This window comes from Syngnathus acus, chromosome 12 (genome assembly GCF_901709675.1).
Source record: "Syngnathus acus chromosome 12, fSynAcu1.2, whole genome shotgun sequence".
Classification (NCBI taxonomy): Eukaryota; Metazoa; Chordata; class Actinopteri; order Syngnathiformes; family Syngnathidae; genus Syngnathus; species Syngnathus acus.
The window spans coordinates 8,650,381-8,667,546 of NC_051097.1; the positions used below are offsets into that span (position 1 = coordinate 8,650,381).

General features: G+C 41.3%; 1 protein-coding gene across 3 annotated transcripts in view; it reads right to left on the reverse strand.

The window, feature by feature from the left end:
* Positions 1-1,665: 1,665 nt before the first annotated feature.
* Positions 1,666-17,166, reverse strand: part of si:dkey-112m2.1 (transmembrane protein 132C) — an 85,612-nt gene continuing 70,111 nt past the window's right edge. For all 3 annotated transcript variants that reach the window (XM_037265992.1, XM_037265991.1, XM_037265994.1), the window contains 6 exons: positions 14,100-14,289; positions 7,582-7,725; positions 6,031-6,239; positions 4,488-4,770; positions 4,233-4,424; positions 1,666-3,688 (listed from right to left, as the gene is read on the reverse strand). In XM_037265992.1, the coding sequence (XP_037121887.1) occupies positions 2,633-3,688; positions 4,233-4,424; positions 4,488-4,770; positions 6,031-6,239; positions 7,582-7,725; positions 14,100-14,289 (2,074 nt within the window). In that variant the 3' untranslated portion in view covers positions 1,666-2,632. The remainder of the gene's footprint in view (positions 3,689-4,232; positions 4,425-4,487; positions 4,771-6,030; positions 6,240-7,581; positions 7,726-14,099; positions 14,290-17,166) is intronic.

Consider the following 17,166-nt stretch of genomic DNA (forward strand, 5'->3'; position numbering starts at 1 on the left):
AGTTTGTGTAGGAAGCATCAACATCCTTCTTTGTTGTTTGGGAATATTTACGATGAAGCAGAATTATATACACATTCCACCTGAAAGGGAATTTTTAAATTGTTTGCATACAAATACAGCAACCAGGCTAAAGGGTAAACAGAATATTTGCACAAAATGAGACTTCTGGTCGAAAAACATAACTGGCCACAGTATGAAATAAGATAACAGAAAACAGTGAGATAAAAAATGTCCTTCAAGATTTTCTTTTCCAGTTTGCAGCTTTGTTAGATTGAAGTGAAGCTTACTGACAGTGTTATCTTTGAGAGTCTTTTTGCGTTTGGAACAAAAACTGAACAGACTGAAACTGGAAAAACAGCAGGGGTGAAAAACAGGTGCTTCTAATCAACTGAGCCGTCAGGTAAACAAAGTCCTCGGAGCTAGCTTGTTTATCTGCTGGTTGATGAGAAGCACGTGCGGCGAAAACCAAACTGCGGCATGGCTTCCTACTTTCTGGAATCTGATTTTTTGATTATAAACGCATGATCGTATAAGTCTTGTTCCGAAACTTTCTGTTAGTGTGACATTGTGTCGAAAATACCGACACACTCACAAGTCCTCGTTATTATTATTATTATTACTACACAAGGGGATCCAGAATACATATCATTACCCCTCCCGGACTCCCCAAAGACACTAGAAAAGACAGAAGTAGAAATAAAAATATCATCAGCGATAATGTAAGCAGAAATGTGTTGGTGGAGGGAGCGTGCCGAAATATGTTTGGAAACAACTGGAGCTAAAAATGACTTGCGTTCTCATTATAATGAACGACGATTATTGTGGAATTACACTGTTTTCAACTCTGGTGGTTAAAAATGACAAATGTGCTTCTACTTCTTCATAGTAAAGCGTGTAGTTCGTTTTGGAGCGTCCACTTTAATTAGCGTTCCTTGTCCGATGGGTTCAGGAGTGTTGGTATGGCAACCGCAGGGAAAATCAGCGGGGTGCCGGCAGAGTTTGTTGTGGTGACGGGCGTCTGACTCATTATAACTGATGAGTTGTCAGGGCGTTGACTACCTGCCATTTTCAGGATGAAGGTCTGAGCACAAGTGGAGGAAGGTTAATGCTGAATGGGGGGCTGTTTCGGACAGAAACACTGTCAACCCAAGTTCAGACTTTTTTTTTTACCTACTTTGTTCAGTCCTTGCGTTGATTTCACCTCAATGTTACATGAGTTGCATGGAAAATGCCACATTAACATGGAATAAGATGGAAATCTCAAATTAGTTTGCCCTTTGACGAAGAAGACCTGCTCTTTGATAGTCTGCAAGGAAACTAATTATCTGTGAAGGTTACATGAGTTTCAAGCATTTGTCCTTATGGTTAACTTATTTCCAAATATTAATTTAACATTATTCCGACCTTTCTTCTTTTTTTTAAATAATTTCTTCCTACAAATAAAACATTTTCATGTGGAATATCCTGAGGGAAAAAATGGACAGTTTTCTGACGAAGAAGAATTTTCCCGTCAAACAACCCAAAATACAAGCGGACAGCCTGATAAATTATAGCTAGACCAATGAATCACATATCAGTGTGACAGAGAGAAGTCACCTTCAGACACAATTCATTTAGGAAGGACCATCTTGACGCACGCGTGACAGGATGAGTGACGAGGCCACGTTTCACAGTTAGCGATTGTTTGTTTATTCACTGTCATGACTATTTTTTTTTTTTTTCCAGGCGTCCAAAATGTCACATATAGTTCTTTAAGTGTGTAACTTGGGCCACACAGATGGTACAGACTTCTTATAAATAAGAGATTGTCTATGATGCTCTAAATCATAATCCGTTTTTTTTTTTTTTTTTTTTATTGACGTAAAATGCGTCAAATTAGTTGACTTCTATTGAGTGACGCAACGGAATCAAAAGGGGAATCGTTATCTAAAGGGCAAAAAACACAATTCAAACATACAGAGGCCAACCCAAAACTAATTTTTACAATACCATACTGACATGTGCCCAAGGATATTCCGTATCTACACACCTTCATTCCAGTTACCAGATCCAACACACATTCCTCCATAACATCATGCATTGATCTGGTTTCTGGTAACAAAGAAAAAAAGAAGAAAAAAAAAGAAATGTATTTATACAAATTGTTACTATACATATAATCTCGCTAAATAAAACTTTGCATTTATATAGCAGGTAGAAAATCCCTCCAAGAATCTATAATTGGCGTTTTGCAGTACAGGGCATACAGCAACTCTGCAATAGCAAGCAGAGCACAAACAATATAGTACAATTAAAAGTTTGATGATATCAAAAATAAAGAAAGCAAATTACAAGACGCACAGAATATGAAACGGAACCTCAATTAAATACAAAGAACGTACATTTAAGTTAAGCAACAATATCAAGATCACATTTTGTCTTTTTGTTGTGGTGCTGCGGCGAATAATTTATCGCGGTCGCTCGCTTTTGAGTTTCTTAGTGCCGTCGCGGGTCTAAAGTTCCGGTCTGGTGCGGGGAAAGAAGAACCAATGTTTGGTTTCTTCCTCACCTTATTTCCTTTGACTTCCCTTCATCATTCCGAAGGCATTCGGGTGAGTTTCACTTTTAAGTTCTCGGAATGGACGACCGGCTTTCAGGCAATGTTCTTGATGGCGTTCTCGTTTAACTTTTCCATGTAGTTCCTAAGATCCTTGGAGTCCCCAAGCTCAATGTCCGGACAAACCCACTTGATCTCACTGGTTTGCATTAATGCTAACGGGCTCAGCACGGGACATCCGTTACTGGATTTGATGTTGGAAAAAGTAGTGAATTTCACTCGCTTTCTCTTGGTGGTAGGGGAATTGAGCGACTCGCTTCTGGGATCCCGACCTCCGCCTGGATGCTGGGCGCCGCCGTTCAATAATTGGCTACCTTCCTCGGGGGTGCAGCCCTGCTCGTCCAGTTGCTGTCGCTGCAGGCAGAGGCCCTCCTCTTGGCCCAACCAGACCCAATCGTGGGAATGGGGCATGGTCTCCGGAGCCTCGAGAGACAGATGCTTGCTTCGATATTTATACGTGTAAGAGATGCAGTTGATGAGGAATACAAGGATGGCCAGGCAGAAGACTCCCAACAGGGCGTACATTCCGATCTCCAGGTCGGTCATGGCTCTTCGGGTGGGCAGATCATCATCGGTGCTGCGACTACGTGGATGCTCCACCTGGTCCGGATAGTCTGAGAAGTCACTTTGGATTTTCCCCCCAGTGTCTGCAGACAGACGACCCCCATTGGCTCTCACCGGGACGTGACCTCTAATGGTAGTAGCTCCACGGTTAACCAAGCCGGTTTCCATGTCCGAGATCGATCCGCCGTAATAAGGCGTATCGGGCCGTGTGGGTCGCTCACCTGAACGTTTATAGAGCTCCTCGGGTCCTCCGAACCTCACCTGTACGTTGGCCATCCCGGTGGCAATACTGGCACGCTTCTTTCCATTCTGGCAAGTGTCGGACATGCTCATTTCAACACGTACAAGCAAACCTTGACCTTCGCCCTTCGCCACGATGACCGGCCACCTCCACGCTGCGTTACGCTGGGCTACCACCACCCGCTCGTCCAGCGAGGTGGCTGTCAGGGTGAAATGGGCCGGGTTGTAATTCTCCAGTGGAGTCATGGAACCATCGCTAAACTGTAGCCAGGCGCTGATGAAGGACTCCTAGGGAAATAATATGGACAGTTCATTTTATATGATCAGATTGATTTTTTTTCTTCCATTTTTATCCATCTTACGTTACATGGAAGCAAAACGTAAAAAAAAAAAAAAAAAGGGAACTGTTTGGTCTGAACCCTCACCAAGGCTTCGGTAACCCAGTATGCAAACAAACCCTGAAAATAACTCTGAAAAACAATCATATGCACATTGCTTAAAAAAAAAACACAAGGAAAGGGGAAATAGTGAATTGCAAGTGCATCCTAATTATATGAGAGAGAAGGAAATCGGAGAAAATATCTCCTCAAGACATATCCTTTTCTCTCTAAGGGCAAAGTCAGTTGCCTCGTGCCATTTGAAATGATAATGATCACAATAACAGAGATGTTCACTGATTGTATATGCAAATCAAAGGGCCCCAATGTAAAGTTAATCATGAGAATAAAAAAAAAAATAACGCAGCTTTAATTATCTCCACCACTTGAACTTATCTAAACATAAAGTGGCGATACGGTGCATACTCATAAAAAAAACAAAAAGGGGTGCTTACCTGTTGGGCTGCTTCAATGACTTCCTGCGTGCTTGCGGTGGCGACAATGGCGCTGTTGCTCCCCGGGCTGAGGTGCAGCGACAAGGAGAGTCCAGAAACCAACTGGACCCCCAGTTCTGTCACACTCACTTTGTCATCCAGCACCTTGACCGTCCTCTCGCCCAGGACCAACGAGGTCAGAGGAGACAGTACCTGCAAAACAACACTTGCTTAGTTTGGGAGTAGGGTTATCGAACAAAAACAAAAGCACACTACCTGTATTTTGGTCATTCCGGCGCTTCGTCCAATCACGACTTGACCCTCCCACAGTTGCGCAATCTTCGGGTCGTCCACCCTGAGTGAGTCCTTCACCAGTTGCGTCACATCCACCTGCCAGTCACTGCCTAGCAGGAAGTTCTGCTGACCTTGCTCATCGTCCTCAGTCGTGTCTTCTTCATTTTCCGAGACAAAATGGGTAAGAACTTGCAGTTTGCTGCTCTGGTACTGAGGCACACAGGAGTTTTCCGTCTTGTCCTCAGCGGCAGTGTCCTCGTCATACCTGAAGCAAGAGCGAGTTTACATTAAGCATAATCTACTAAAGGTTGTTTTCCGAGGGGTCAACGTCCTTTTGGTTTCTGTGACATTATTATAACTAAAGCCTCTCTGATCTGTCGTGGCGCTCGCTGGATTCCTGACCGCCCAAATAGTCCAAAAGAAAGCAACCTGCTGCTGTGCTTGCATTCTCATTTTGTTCTAAAGGGCACCTAATATTTTGCAATTTCTCTGCCATTTATTCCGCCCCTGGCATGTACCCTTTGGAAGACGGAATTATTTTATTTTTACAAAGGCAAACATGGTGTTCCTTGATACAATTTTCTTGTCTATTCTTTCTGTTTATAAAGACTAGTTTTTGTAATCTCAAATGCCCACATTGGCCTTTTATGTAACTGTCTAACACAATCTACAGCTTTAGCATAAATACGTAAAAATACGTACCGTATTCCGTTTTTTTCGGCACTTAAAAATCTTTGAATTTAAATATTTGTCAAATTGAAGTTAAAATTTGACCCATTTACTGTCCTGGTTTGTTTCCCTTCATGTGCACGAATGCACTGTATAAACTGGAAAAATACGGTAAATATTAGTTTAAAATTACGCAAAAGGTAAAATTATGGTTCTGCCTGCAATCCGGTGGTCCAAGAGGGGGGTGGGGTATTGGCGAGGGGGGGGGGAAGGGGTGCTGATGTCGGGGGGGGTGACAGTTTCCATTAAGTCTAACGAGTCACAGCCATTTGAGCAGACCAACAGGCTGACAGGTTAACATGCTGCTGTCCTATCGCTTGGCTTAACTCCGATAACGGGCTCGACAGTCGAAAATGAATTCAGAGTAATGCCTGAGGTCAGGTCATGTTGAGGGGTGATGAATAGATGATCAAAGATTCCGACGGTTAAATGAGACAGTTGTGAACATAAGGTCGACGCTTTTCCATATGCGACGTGAGATGATCTGTTATCAACGCATCTGTTATCGTATGCATCCTCAATGCTATGATGTAATCCCCGATCAGCCTTAGGCAAAGGAGGGTGGGGAATGGGAGGGGGTGTATTTGTGTTAGAGTGCCCCCTAGTGGAGTCTGCAGAAATTAGGAAAAGCAATATAATGGGACATTAAGAACAAAATTATGATTTGCTACCCACAAATACGACAAATCTTATTTTCAAAGTGGTCCATCTAAACTGAAATGAAAATACAAATAAATTGACGAAAATTTTTAGAAACACATAAATCTGTGTCCCAAGGATTAAGAACACGTCTGACCGTCTTTGTCCGGTAGCGACGGGCACCCTCCATCCTTTGACTTGATTGAGTTCCGGGTCGGCCACGTCGATGAGTAAAGGGAGGCGGGGCATCCACACGCTCATCTCCAGTTGTGCGCTCAGGAAACTGTAGGTGAAGTTGAGCATCACCTTGTTCTTTCCTCGCGTTTCTTTCCCGTTCACATACACGTAGTCGCATCTCTCGGACACCTGTGGGGAAGACGAAAAAAAATTTAAATGATGGAATCTGGCCAAGACAAGAAAGTGACAAAAAAACAATATTACAGTTTGCAATCTACGACTTTGTGAAATGGATTTCTCGAGCATGTGTTTGTGTTTGTGTAGCAAGAACGATGACTACGATCCAACGCAGCAGATGGAGCTGGAAAAAAAACCAACCCCCAGACGTGTCTGATCCAACTAGAAAGAAAAACATAAGCTCAAGCTAAATTGGTGAATGGTAGAATGAATTCGAACTACAACCAAGTGGGCTGATGTTCTTAGATGCGCTTCCAATATGGAGACAAAATAACACACAACATCATAGATGTCTTTCTTCCTTCTCTTCAAAACACCAGAATCTCCTCATCAGGCGTTCCAATCAAATACTTAACAATCTGTCCAACAAAAAAAATTACATTTGTCATTTCATTTCAAACACCGGCATCATAGTTTGGACAACACACACAAATGTTTGGAACAAATAAGACTCAGTGTGTCATCTGACTTCTTTGCATACAACTTGGCAGAATGATTCGGCGACGGTGTCAAAACATGAGAGAATAAAACTGACACCTTGGGTTCCAACCCACTGTTTTGGATGTTGAGTTCCTGACAAAATGATTACCGTGCTTAAAACAAAACAGACTTTCATCGTATTGAAAATTGACAATTTGACTGTTAAAATGATAAACGTGTCATATGAGGACTACTGGAGACTTTAGCTACTGTAGAATGGTTTTGTTGCACGCATTTAATTTTATGAATTTTTGGGGGATCTGAAAAGCGGCTTGACTGACTAAACTAGTCCGTATGTGTATTTCACCAAAGTTAAATTTTAGGCAAATTTCACTTTGAATAAAAACACAACATGCTTACCCGCTAGATCAATATTTGACTTAATCATTTGATTCAACACGTATCTTCCACCGGCAATTCGATTTCCAGTCCCTCAGAGCAATGAACTCAATGCAATTGATCCACCGATATGACTTAAGTATGCGAGGGAGATTTTAAATGAAGCGAAGTCACTGTCATTGTGTGTAGTGTTACACTTAAGTAGATGATTAAAACCCGCAAGAAAGCTGATGTGTCACTCCGATAGGCTGAATAGTAACTCCTTGAAATCAGCCAAGGCTGTGGCCTGACTTTTTTGTTAAATAAAATATATTTAACTAATGTAATAATAAATAAATTGATAAACAAACAATCATTAAAATTATAAAAAATATATAATTAACAAATAAAATAAATAAATAAATATTTATAAACAAAAAAGAAAGAAAGAAAGAAAGAAAGAAAGAAAGAAAGAAAGAAAGAACACCCTGCTTACCTTGATAACTTGCTCATCGGTTGACCTGCATTCCACCGACTCGGTTACATCCGACACCGCCCCGTCCGTTCCCACGGTGACGACCTTTACGGGCACGGCGACCGTTCGACCGGTGAGGACGGCTGTGTTAAGGATTTCGGTGTCCTACAAAATGAAACAGAAATATTCACATTTTATTGCTCTTGTCATTTTATAAAGTGTATTGCATGCTTATTGTGTCTCATCGGCCTAATCACCCTCCGGAATGTGAGCCTAGTCTTTCTGCAGTAATCAGCAGGAGCCAATTTCAAATTATAAAAAAAACCTAAACAATTATAGTTCCTGTCAAACGGCGTTCATTTCAGCGATATCACAAGATGCATTAACAAGCGAAAAGCATTAAAGAGGTGGAATGAGATAATGAGATCAATTAAGACAATGGCGTTAATCCTTGAGCCGCCGGCGCGACGCTAGCGGAAGATCGGCGTTGCTCATCGCGGCTCACTTTCACTAAAAGTCTTCTAAAAAGGAAATGGAATAATTCTGACAGCAGTGTGCAAAAGGTTTTGTCTGATCCTTTTAAAAGAGGGATTTCATTCTAAAGCTTAAAGCTAGACAGTTTGACTCATATTCATAAAGGCGACTTTGTTATTATTATTATGATTCATGACAGCCTATTTTTGCATTGCTGCAATTGGGTACTTTCCCAGGCTTATCAACACGTGTCCTGGAACTTTTCTGACATAGGTCGTATTCCGATTCAATACAGAGACAAGCCAACTGAACATGATAACTTTTGATTTGCAGATCAGAATGAAATATAAGGAGATCTTCCTCTTTTGAGTTGAGTCTAAAAGGAAATTAAAACATTTCTCTCCAACTAAATTCCAATCTCACAACCCAATCCCCTCATAACAACCCTCCTCTATTTTCTCCGCTGAGCGATGAACCCATTTTCTCATAATTGCATCGTAAGACTGAGCGTACACATTTCTGAGTGTGTGCCTATTAAGCACCTACAAAAAAGTGCACTTTGTATGCTGTGTTTTGTCCCTTTGTGATGGCTGCTTCCACTCAATAAGCCATTACCGATGTAAGAACACAATGAAAAACAGGGCCAGTAATGAGCATTCAATACTGACGTTTGAAACCAGACAAAATATTTTTGATTGAGTAAGTAATAGCCGGCACATCATCCAGAAATTCGGTGAGAGAACATAGTGGAGTGCCATAAAAAGCAAGAGCCTTTTTCCACTCCAATTTCCCTCCGTCTGGCCGTCAAAAGTAAAAACCCCTCCCGCGGTTACGAGGAGCGGAAATGCACATCTTATTTTCACTCCGATTGTACCCGACTCATGATAAACACCCGTGTTGCCAAATTGCAAAACACACATCGTTTGTGATGCCAGCAAAATATGAACCGCAGGACCCCTCCGACAAAGGCAAGAAGCATGTCTTCCTCTTCAGCCGGCAGCTTATCTTAACAAGCTCACAATCGTGGACAGAGGAGAACAATAGGATACTGCACCTGATAAAAAAATCTTGTTATGCCTTTGGGTAACTGGGGTGCAATGGCGGGGAGCATCGGGTTTGAGATAAAGGATGCCGGACCGACAACCTGCGGTGGTGCAGAGAATAACGGCAATGGTTCTAGTATTTAAAGTGTTCAATTAAAATTTCCGTGCATGATCAGCCTTTTTTAAGATTATGCCATAGTATTTCAGAATCAGCACATTCAAATCTGGGTTTGGACTTGGCCACTCCAAAACCTTTTTTTTTTTTTTTTTAAACGCATTTAGATTGTTGATCATCCAAATGAACTTCGACTCAGGATTTTCTGGTAAAAAGCAGAAACGAATCGCAGCAAGTCATCCAGGTCCTGGAGTGACAAAGCAGCCCCAGATCGTCACACGAAAGTGACATTCCTAAACATTCAAGAGTGTCAAGAGCAATTTGGACTCCTTTTAATGTGCAGGTGTTCTCAATTTGTCCATGCAGCATCTTTAAATACCGTAATTTTCGGACTATAAGTCGCACCGGAGTATAAGTCGCACCAGCCATAAAATGCCCAAAAAAGTGAAAAAACCCCATATATATGTATATAAATCGCTCCTGAGTATAAGTCGCCCCCCCACCCAAACTATGAAAAAAAACCGCGACTTATAGTCCGAAAATTACGGTAAGTGGGTAGTTAGGATTTAATCTGAACGTTCATCATGTAAGAAGCAGCATTATGAAATCAATCATTACACCCGCAGATCAGCATTTGACTGCGAATGCACGAATCAAAGCAGCAGGTTGCTTCGAGAAACCCACGTCTCAGAATGACGGCTAGGATTGCAGTATTTACTGCCTGCTGTACTAAAGTGGTTCACAGCTATCAATTATCAATAAAAAGTTCATTTCCACCTGCATAGCACCACGGCCAGGATCAAACAGAACAACCCTCAGCCGCTTTCTGCAGATAAATGAAAGCAAGGGCAGGAGCATGAATCAAACCTGAGGTTAAATTTGATCCTTGGTCAAAGACGGGTGATGCCATAGTGTTAGGTCTTTGCAGAATGTAATTTCAGGGCAGTGGCGTAACGGTAAACTATGCTGACTCGGAAAATGTTGACCAGGGACGCCCTATGTCGTTTTTGGTGTGTTGAGGCTGTAAAACAATTTAGCTATCTGGATTGCTGTAGAGCATTTGGCACCTCCTGTCTCATTACTGGGCAGTGGTGATGAGCTACATTTAACTGGAGGGACCTGGTAAGCTAATGTTAGCATGAGCGTTTATTTTTATTTTTCCCAAAAACCTCAACCCTACAAATATACTTGCGAAAATCTAACAAAGTCAATGTGGTGACAAATCTGGTCACCCAATAAGCTACCCGCAGTGGTTTATCGTAATCATACAATATACCACGAGTAGAACATACTGCGCCCTCTTGTGGCGTGCTAAAGAATCACAGAAGAAAATACCTAAACCGAATAATGTTGCAGTGTTTTCTTTCTTTTTTTTTTTTAAGTAATTATGGTCCAGCGCAGTCAAAAGACAAACAGTCTCCTTTTCGAGGATGGATGGTGTAAGTTACATTCAGCGGAATTGGAACATTTAATTAATTAGCGGATTTCAGGGGGCTTTAAACACAAGAAATTATGTAATTAACTCAGGCACAATCTTTTTGCAGCATGAGTCTGCAATTAAACCTCTTTCCATATATCATGTTGTATACATGTTGCATTTTTATGAGCGCATGTTCAAAGGCACATTTCTTCTCAGGCACTTACTAGCGTTTGCTGTTTTCCACGCCAAAGACTTAAAAGCGGGCTCAGGGGCACTCTGCCATGACCGGGAGTAAGAAACACCGCTATTGATTACAAAAATTAAATCAGGAGCTAAAGTGATTTATTCTATGCTCATTAATTACATATTGATTCACGACGCAACCTGTTGGCCTAGTTATTGTATTCTGTGAGCGCTGGCTGCATTAACAAAGATTAAATATTGAAAGCGTTTAAAGTGCACCGAGAGCAAGTAGGTCATGTGTTGTTTGTATGTAACTTATTGCCTTTTTTTTTTTTTTTATGTCAGCTTTATTTCCAACAAGCAAGACATTTTAGGTTAGTGTAATAGCCTATGTTTTGTTTATTATGTAAACGGTGGGAAAATATACAACCTGTTTTTTTTCCGTGCCAATTCAATCAGTTCAATTTAACACTGCATAAGATAAAATCAGAATGGATCCGATTTGAGAATAAAACGGTTCCTACATTTGGGGATAGTACAATACGTGCTCTCTGAAGTCCTCTTGGTTTTTTTTGTGTGTTTTTTTTATGATAATTGCTTAACATAAAGGAGGGAACTGCAGAGGTTAGCAAAGATAAATAAGTTGCTCCTCATAAAACCTGTCCGCATTCAGAGTGCTCCACTGTGCAATACGCCTCCGGTTCAATAAATCACTTTGAACCTGCACTGACAAGACGGGGTGGGGGGTGGCTGATAGGGAGGGAGGGGCGGGGGGGGGGGCGGAAGGGGGGAGCTAAGCAAACCCAGCCAGCAAAAGTACGCAAACAAACATAACTACAAATTATAGGACGGACAGGAATAGCTCCAAATTAAAGTCTGACTGGCGTTTACAGAGGCTGCATTCCATGGCCTTGATAGGGGAGGGGGGATAAATGAATGGTGCAAGCTGGAATGTGAATTTAGTTGAAGTCTCTCCCTGCAACACCCACCAGTTCAACACATTCATGCTGTCAAGATGTGAAAGATGCTACAGAGGGCTATATTGGAGAAAATGAGCCGAGCAGTTGTTGGCGCTCAGAAGCAGCTTGGCCGAAATAAAAGAAGCAAACTTTTTTTTGTAGATGGATAGAAAGTTTCACAGATTTGTATAATTGCGGTGGGTTTTATTGTAGAGATGGAAAAACACATGCTCAATAGGGTTCAAGTCTGTGAATTAATTTGGCTAGCCAAAAATCTCTCTAGTTCTTGAAAGTGTTGTGAAAATATTTTCATCTAAATCTAAGGAATCGGTTCTAGTATTTTTGGACGGGTCAGTCGTTCTGATCATGTCAATTAAGGTCACTGCGTTTTTATCTCAGGAAAATACAGCGAATGCCTTTTAGCTCTTGTATTGCCACTCATGATTAAATTATATCAAAGTCCAGTGATGGCATATTACATTGAAGGCTTTTCGCATTAGTAGCCTCCCTCAAAACTTTCTTATATAATTTGAATTTATATGGCCAGAGTGTCACCATAAGGTTTGTGTGCTTTTAAAGAACATCTAAATGGTTATTTCCTCCACACAAAAGGTTTAATGTACCTTTCTTTCATTTTACATTAGACACACAACAACCCTTATAGGCTGACGAAACAATCTCGAGAAGCTACGCTAATATTATGGCAGCCATGTCTTAACTTTCTAACCCGCCAGGCTCTGAAGTGAACTGTGAGAGAAATACAAAGCTCACAAGGCCTCTCGTTTGCTCTCTTTGTCTTCATCCCTTCCTCTCAAGACGTCGCTGTTCAGGATTATCAAACGCGCAGACGACGCTTAGCAACCTCCGCCCCGAGACGAATGAGAAATAACGTTTCTAAAATAACGGGGGCAAAAGACAGAGAGGTAAAATAAAGCTCTGTGTAAGCACAACAGGATTTAATTAAGCTATAAGTTGCACTGCAGCCGCACAGAGGTCGCCGAATGCTGACTCGGAGGAACTTAACATGCGAGTGGATAAGCCGTTTATGCTTTGACGTTTCTTTTTCAAAAAACAAGGTGTATCTATGTGATGCAAAGCTGCCGGAATATCCAAGCATGTAAATTATGTACATGTGGCGCGTTCCCCCCCCTTCAGGCTTATCTGGTTCTCGACACGGTCGCCCGTTAATTATACTGTCATCGTTTTTTTTTTCAGTCGATCACGATTATGGCATCAATCTTGCGCGGGCAGCATTTGGTCAAACCCTAATTATTCGAGATAAATGCTCTCGATCAAGCCTGGGAAAAAAAAAAAAGCAAATGTTGGGCTTCTTACTAATGGCTCTGATTATATTACGAAACAGCCAGCTGGCATCGATTGAATCGGAAATGGGGTGATTTCTGAATCTAGGAATACAATCCTAATGATCGCATTTGGGATGTACGGTAAAGCGATATGGGCCCCGCACTGGATGTCTTCCCTAATGAGAGAGCACGGCGCAGCAAGAGCGAGATCAAAAATTCATGGAAGGATGTGATAAAAGTAGCCCGCTCTCACTTGGCGTGTTCTCAACATGTTCCGCCTTTTAAGTTGCTTAATAAAACGCCTTCGCCTTGTCTCCCGCCGTCCAACTGATTGGCGCTGCGTCACCCGCGCTGTTCAGATCTCTCGTGGCACGAGGCAGGTTACGGAAATATAAAATATAGTAGCTAGAAACTATAGGATCCGTCTTACAGCATTAAACCGGATCCTGCCGCTTGTCTACTGCATGTTACTTGCTTTGTGAAGACACTTTTTATTTGAATAAAGTTACAGTAGTCAATCAAGTCACGATTCTCTTAATATCAGTATGGGGCAGATTAATGACGGTTGCCTTGATTTTACAGCACATATAAAAGACCCGAGTCCTGGTTTGTGCTGTCAAGCGTGTGCCAAAATGAAGCAGTTGGAAAGTGATGAGATTTTATTGAACGAGTCGTCTGGCCTTAGAGCGACAGAAGCACCGCTGAGCCCTTGAGACGGCAACGGAGCTAATTGATGTCATTCGTGGTTCCCACCATTTATTTTATTTTATTTTAATAATAATAATAATAATGAATTATATTTATAACGCACTTTACATTCGGAGGAATCTCAAAGTGCTACATGGCAATTTTAATTTAATTTAATTTAATGTTTTTTATTTGACAGGGACAGTGTACATCAAATGAATTTCTTTTCTTGACTTGGTGTGGCATTCTAAAATGACGGAGATTTTTTTTTTTTCAGATTATATTCGCGTTGCCTCGCATGTCTTGAACTGGTGGGGTGAAGAGAATTTGAAGGCTCGGCTGCCAACTGCTTACCATGGCTAGTGGTACAATGCCGCCCAGGTCCTGCGGTGCCAGGCGGATGAGTGTCTGCACCTCACTCGTCTGGGTGCGGGTGAGCGGATACTCCACCTGCCAAGTCACCTCCCGGCCGCCTTCGGGCACCATCAACCCGTTCACCTCCAGATCCACTTGCAAGACGCGCTGGTAGCCCGCCGCTTCCCCTCTGGATAGAAGCGAGAAGGAAAAAGATGCGAGTCAGGATGGATTTAGATCGTAACAAAAAAAGGACGGTGGGCGAACAATGAGGGAAGATGCGGGTGAAGATGGTAGATGGCAAGTGTGCAAAGGCAAAAATGAAAAAGCACAATGAGGTAGAAATAAAGTGAGAGGGAGGAAATGGGGAGAGGTAATAACATGGGAATGGATGAGGTGAACAGACGGACAAAAATATGATCATGGATTAAGTGGAAGGCGACAAGGAAAGATAAGAAAAAGAGGTTAGCGGAATAAATGAAACACAGGAAATTGAGGGGAACGTTAAGTGAGACATCCGTAAAGGAGGACGAAAATAATTGGTTTGAATGTGAATTTGAAAAGAAAACAGATGAGACCTTGACGCAAATGACTCAGATTGCCTTCAAAACGTAAACAACCGCACAAGTAATCACAAAAGTCTTCTAAAAAACAGAAAATGACAAAACTCTTGATATTTAAATTTTGTTAATGAGAGGTCACACGTCTTCATGTCGTTGAATTAGGGAATTGAACCACGATAATGAAAGTCGAGTCAAAGTCGATTCGTTGAGAGTCAAAGTCGATTCATTGATAATAATATCAATCATTTTTCAGTGCAGGAGAAAGCTTCTAAGTGGCACAAACTCGTTTCACGTTAAGGCACATTTTGATAGACAGTTTAAAGAAACAAATGGAAATCAAAGATTTTCACGACTAAGATGGAATTTCACTTTGAGCCGCTGCTCTCGTTCCTTGAAGGTACCGCCGGTATGAATCTTTTAAGACCGGCATCGATCAGAAAATCCAAAGGTAGAGAGGCCAAGCGCTCAGTCGTTATGCTCAATCGTCGCTTAATCGACTAATCGGTTCACCCTTGAAATATAATCGTTATGTTTGAAGTACCGGCATTCTTCAACCGTTTTTTATTACGTGTCGGTCATTGTGAACGTTTTATTCAGAAACAAATGCGACACTTTTCAAAAAAGAATTAATTCCAAACTCAAAACTCAATCCACCTTCTTCTCTCTGAGGCCAATGAAACAAAACATAACTAAGTATGCACCTGTGTTTCCTGCATTTTATTTCTAATTTGTGACTGAAGTAGAATGTTATTTTTCAATGTATTTATTTTCGATATTCCAAACAAAAGAATCACATCAGTCTGAAATAAAACAGCCCTAACCAAAACAAATTGTCACAGCCAAGCAGGACCAAATTTGTAGGGGAAAGCAGTTTGGAACCTCCCATAGAGAGGCTGCCAGCCCAAAAAAATTATACATATTTTCTCCGAGCTAATACAAATCCAAGCAAAGCAGAAAAACAATGAATACTAAAACAGCTGCCCATGAGGTTCTATTAACAATAGTCAAAGCTTCTTTACACTTCCATACTGATTTGCAATAAATGTCCTAAAAAAAGATGCTCACAGGAGTAGGAAAAAATACTTTGAGCACACATTTTTTGTCATTGCTTTTAGATGCAGAGGCAATGTTGACATTTCCCTGAAATGAAAGTTTCAAAATGTTGAGTTTGGTCGGAATGGCCGCTTCAACCTGAGTGCAATGATGGATCCGGAATTTTTTGTGTGTTATGGCTTGAAAAAAATCAGGTGGGGAAAAAAAAAAAATCAAATCAGAGCAAAACAGTACACACTCTTGCTCATGTCTCCTACAAAAATAGCTTTAATGGCATAAATGGAACATTCTTTGCATTTCTCAAAAATTCCAATAACATGGCTGCCCTTTTTCACAGTGCTATTTATAGTCAGTATTTTTACCCAATGAATATTTTAACTCGATTAATCGTCAAAATAATTGATAGATTAGTCAATTACCAATCCAAATAAATGCAATAAGTGATTTAATACACTTTTTTTCAAAGATCTTTCACCATACTTTGGGTCAGATGGCAAGAGTGCTGGTAATCGCCGCACTGATTATGTGATTTATACTCAAGATGTACAATTAAAGGTCAATCAATTAAGTGGAACAGCCAGTGATTAGAGCACGTGGATGCCTGAACTTGTCATTCACCTCCCGACTCAATCAGTCTATTTCGTCTTTATCCTTTTCCAGCCATCTGCAGTGTCATGCTGTTACCGTTAGATGGCGCTATTCAGAATCTCTGGCCTCATATCTTTATCCACGTTTGCATTTTGGATGATAAAAATGTGCAGGTATTAAATTAAAGAAGGTCACACAGAATTCCATTTGGTCACGGCAAAAGATATGCTCGAGGACATGCGAACAAAATGGACAGCAAACAATCTGTGCTGTGAAGAAGCAAAAGAACCAGCTACGGGGATCATAGCGGTTCTCGTGACGTGGTAAATCCTTTTTTTTTTTGCGAGGGGGCTGACAGCTTGGTGTCATGACACAAACAAACAAGGTAAAAGAAGCCTTTCAAAAGAAAACCGACTTCATTCAATTACTGTATGATACGTTTCAAACTGTCACAGCAGAAATAAATAAAAGCGCCGCACCGTCGGACTCAGAAGAGGACGATGAAAGAGAGGCAGACAAACACAAAATCTTCCCGTTAAACACGTTGAAATGTTTTCCTCACGCCGAACACCTGAGTGGATATCTGCTGGCTCCGTGAGAAAGAGAGTGAAAGGAAAAGTCTGCAGCCTGTCTCGGAGACTCGAGTTTTTTTCTGTTGTGCAACAGTAATTTTGCGAAACTGCCAACAATGATACAAAAGGCATGAATATAGTCCACAGAAGAGAGTCAGGTTGGGAGGGGCGAGAGGTGTGCTTGTTTGCACTAAATCTCAGAAGACTTGAGACACTTTGCAAAATTTGGAACTACCAGAAGTAATTAACGTTTGACTTTTTTTAATTACCCGATAATCATGATGTAGGGTT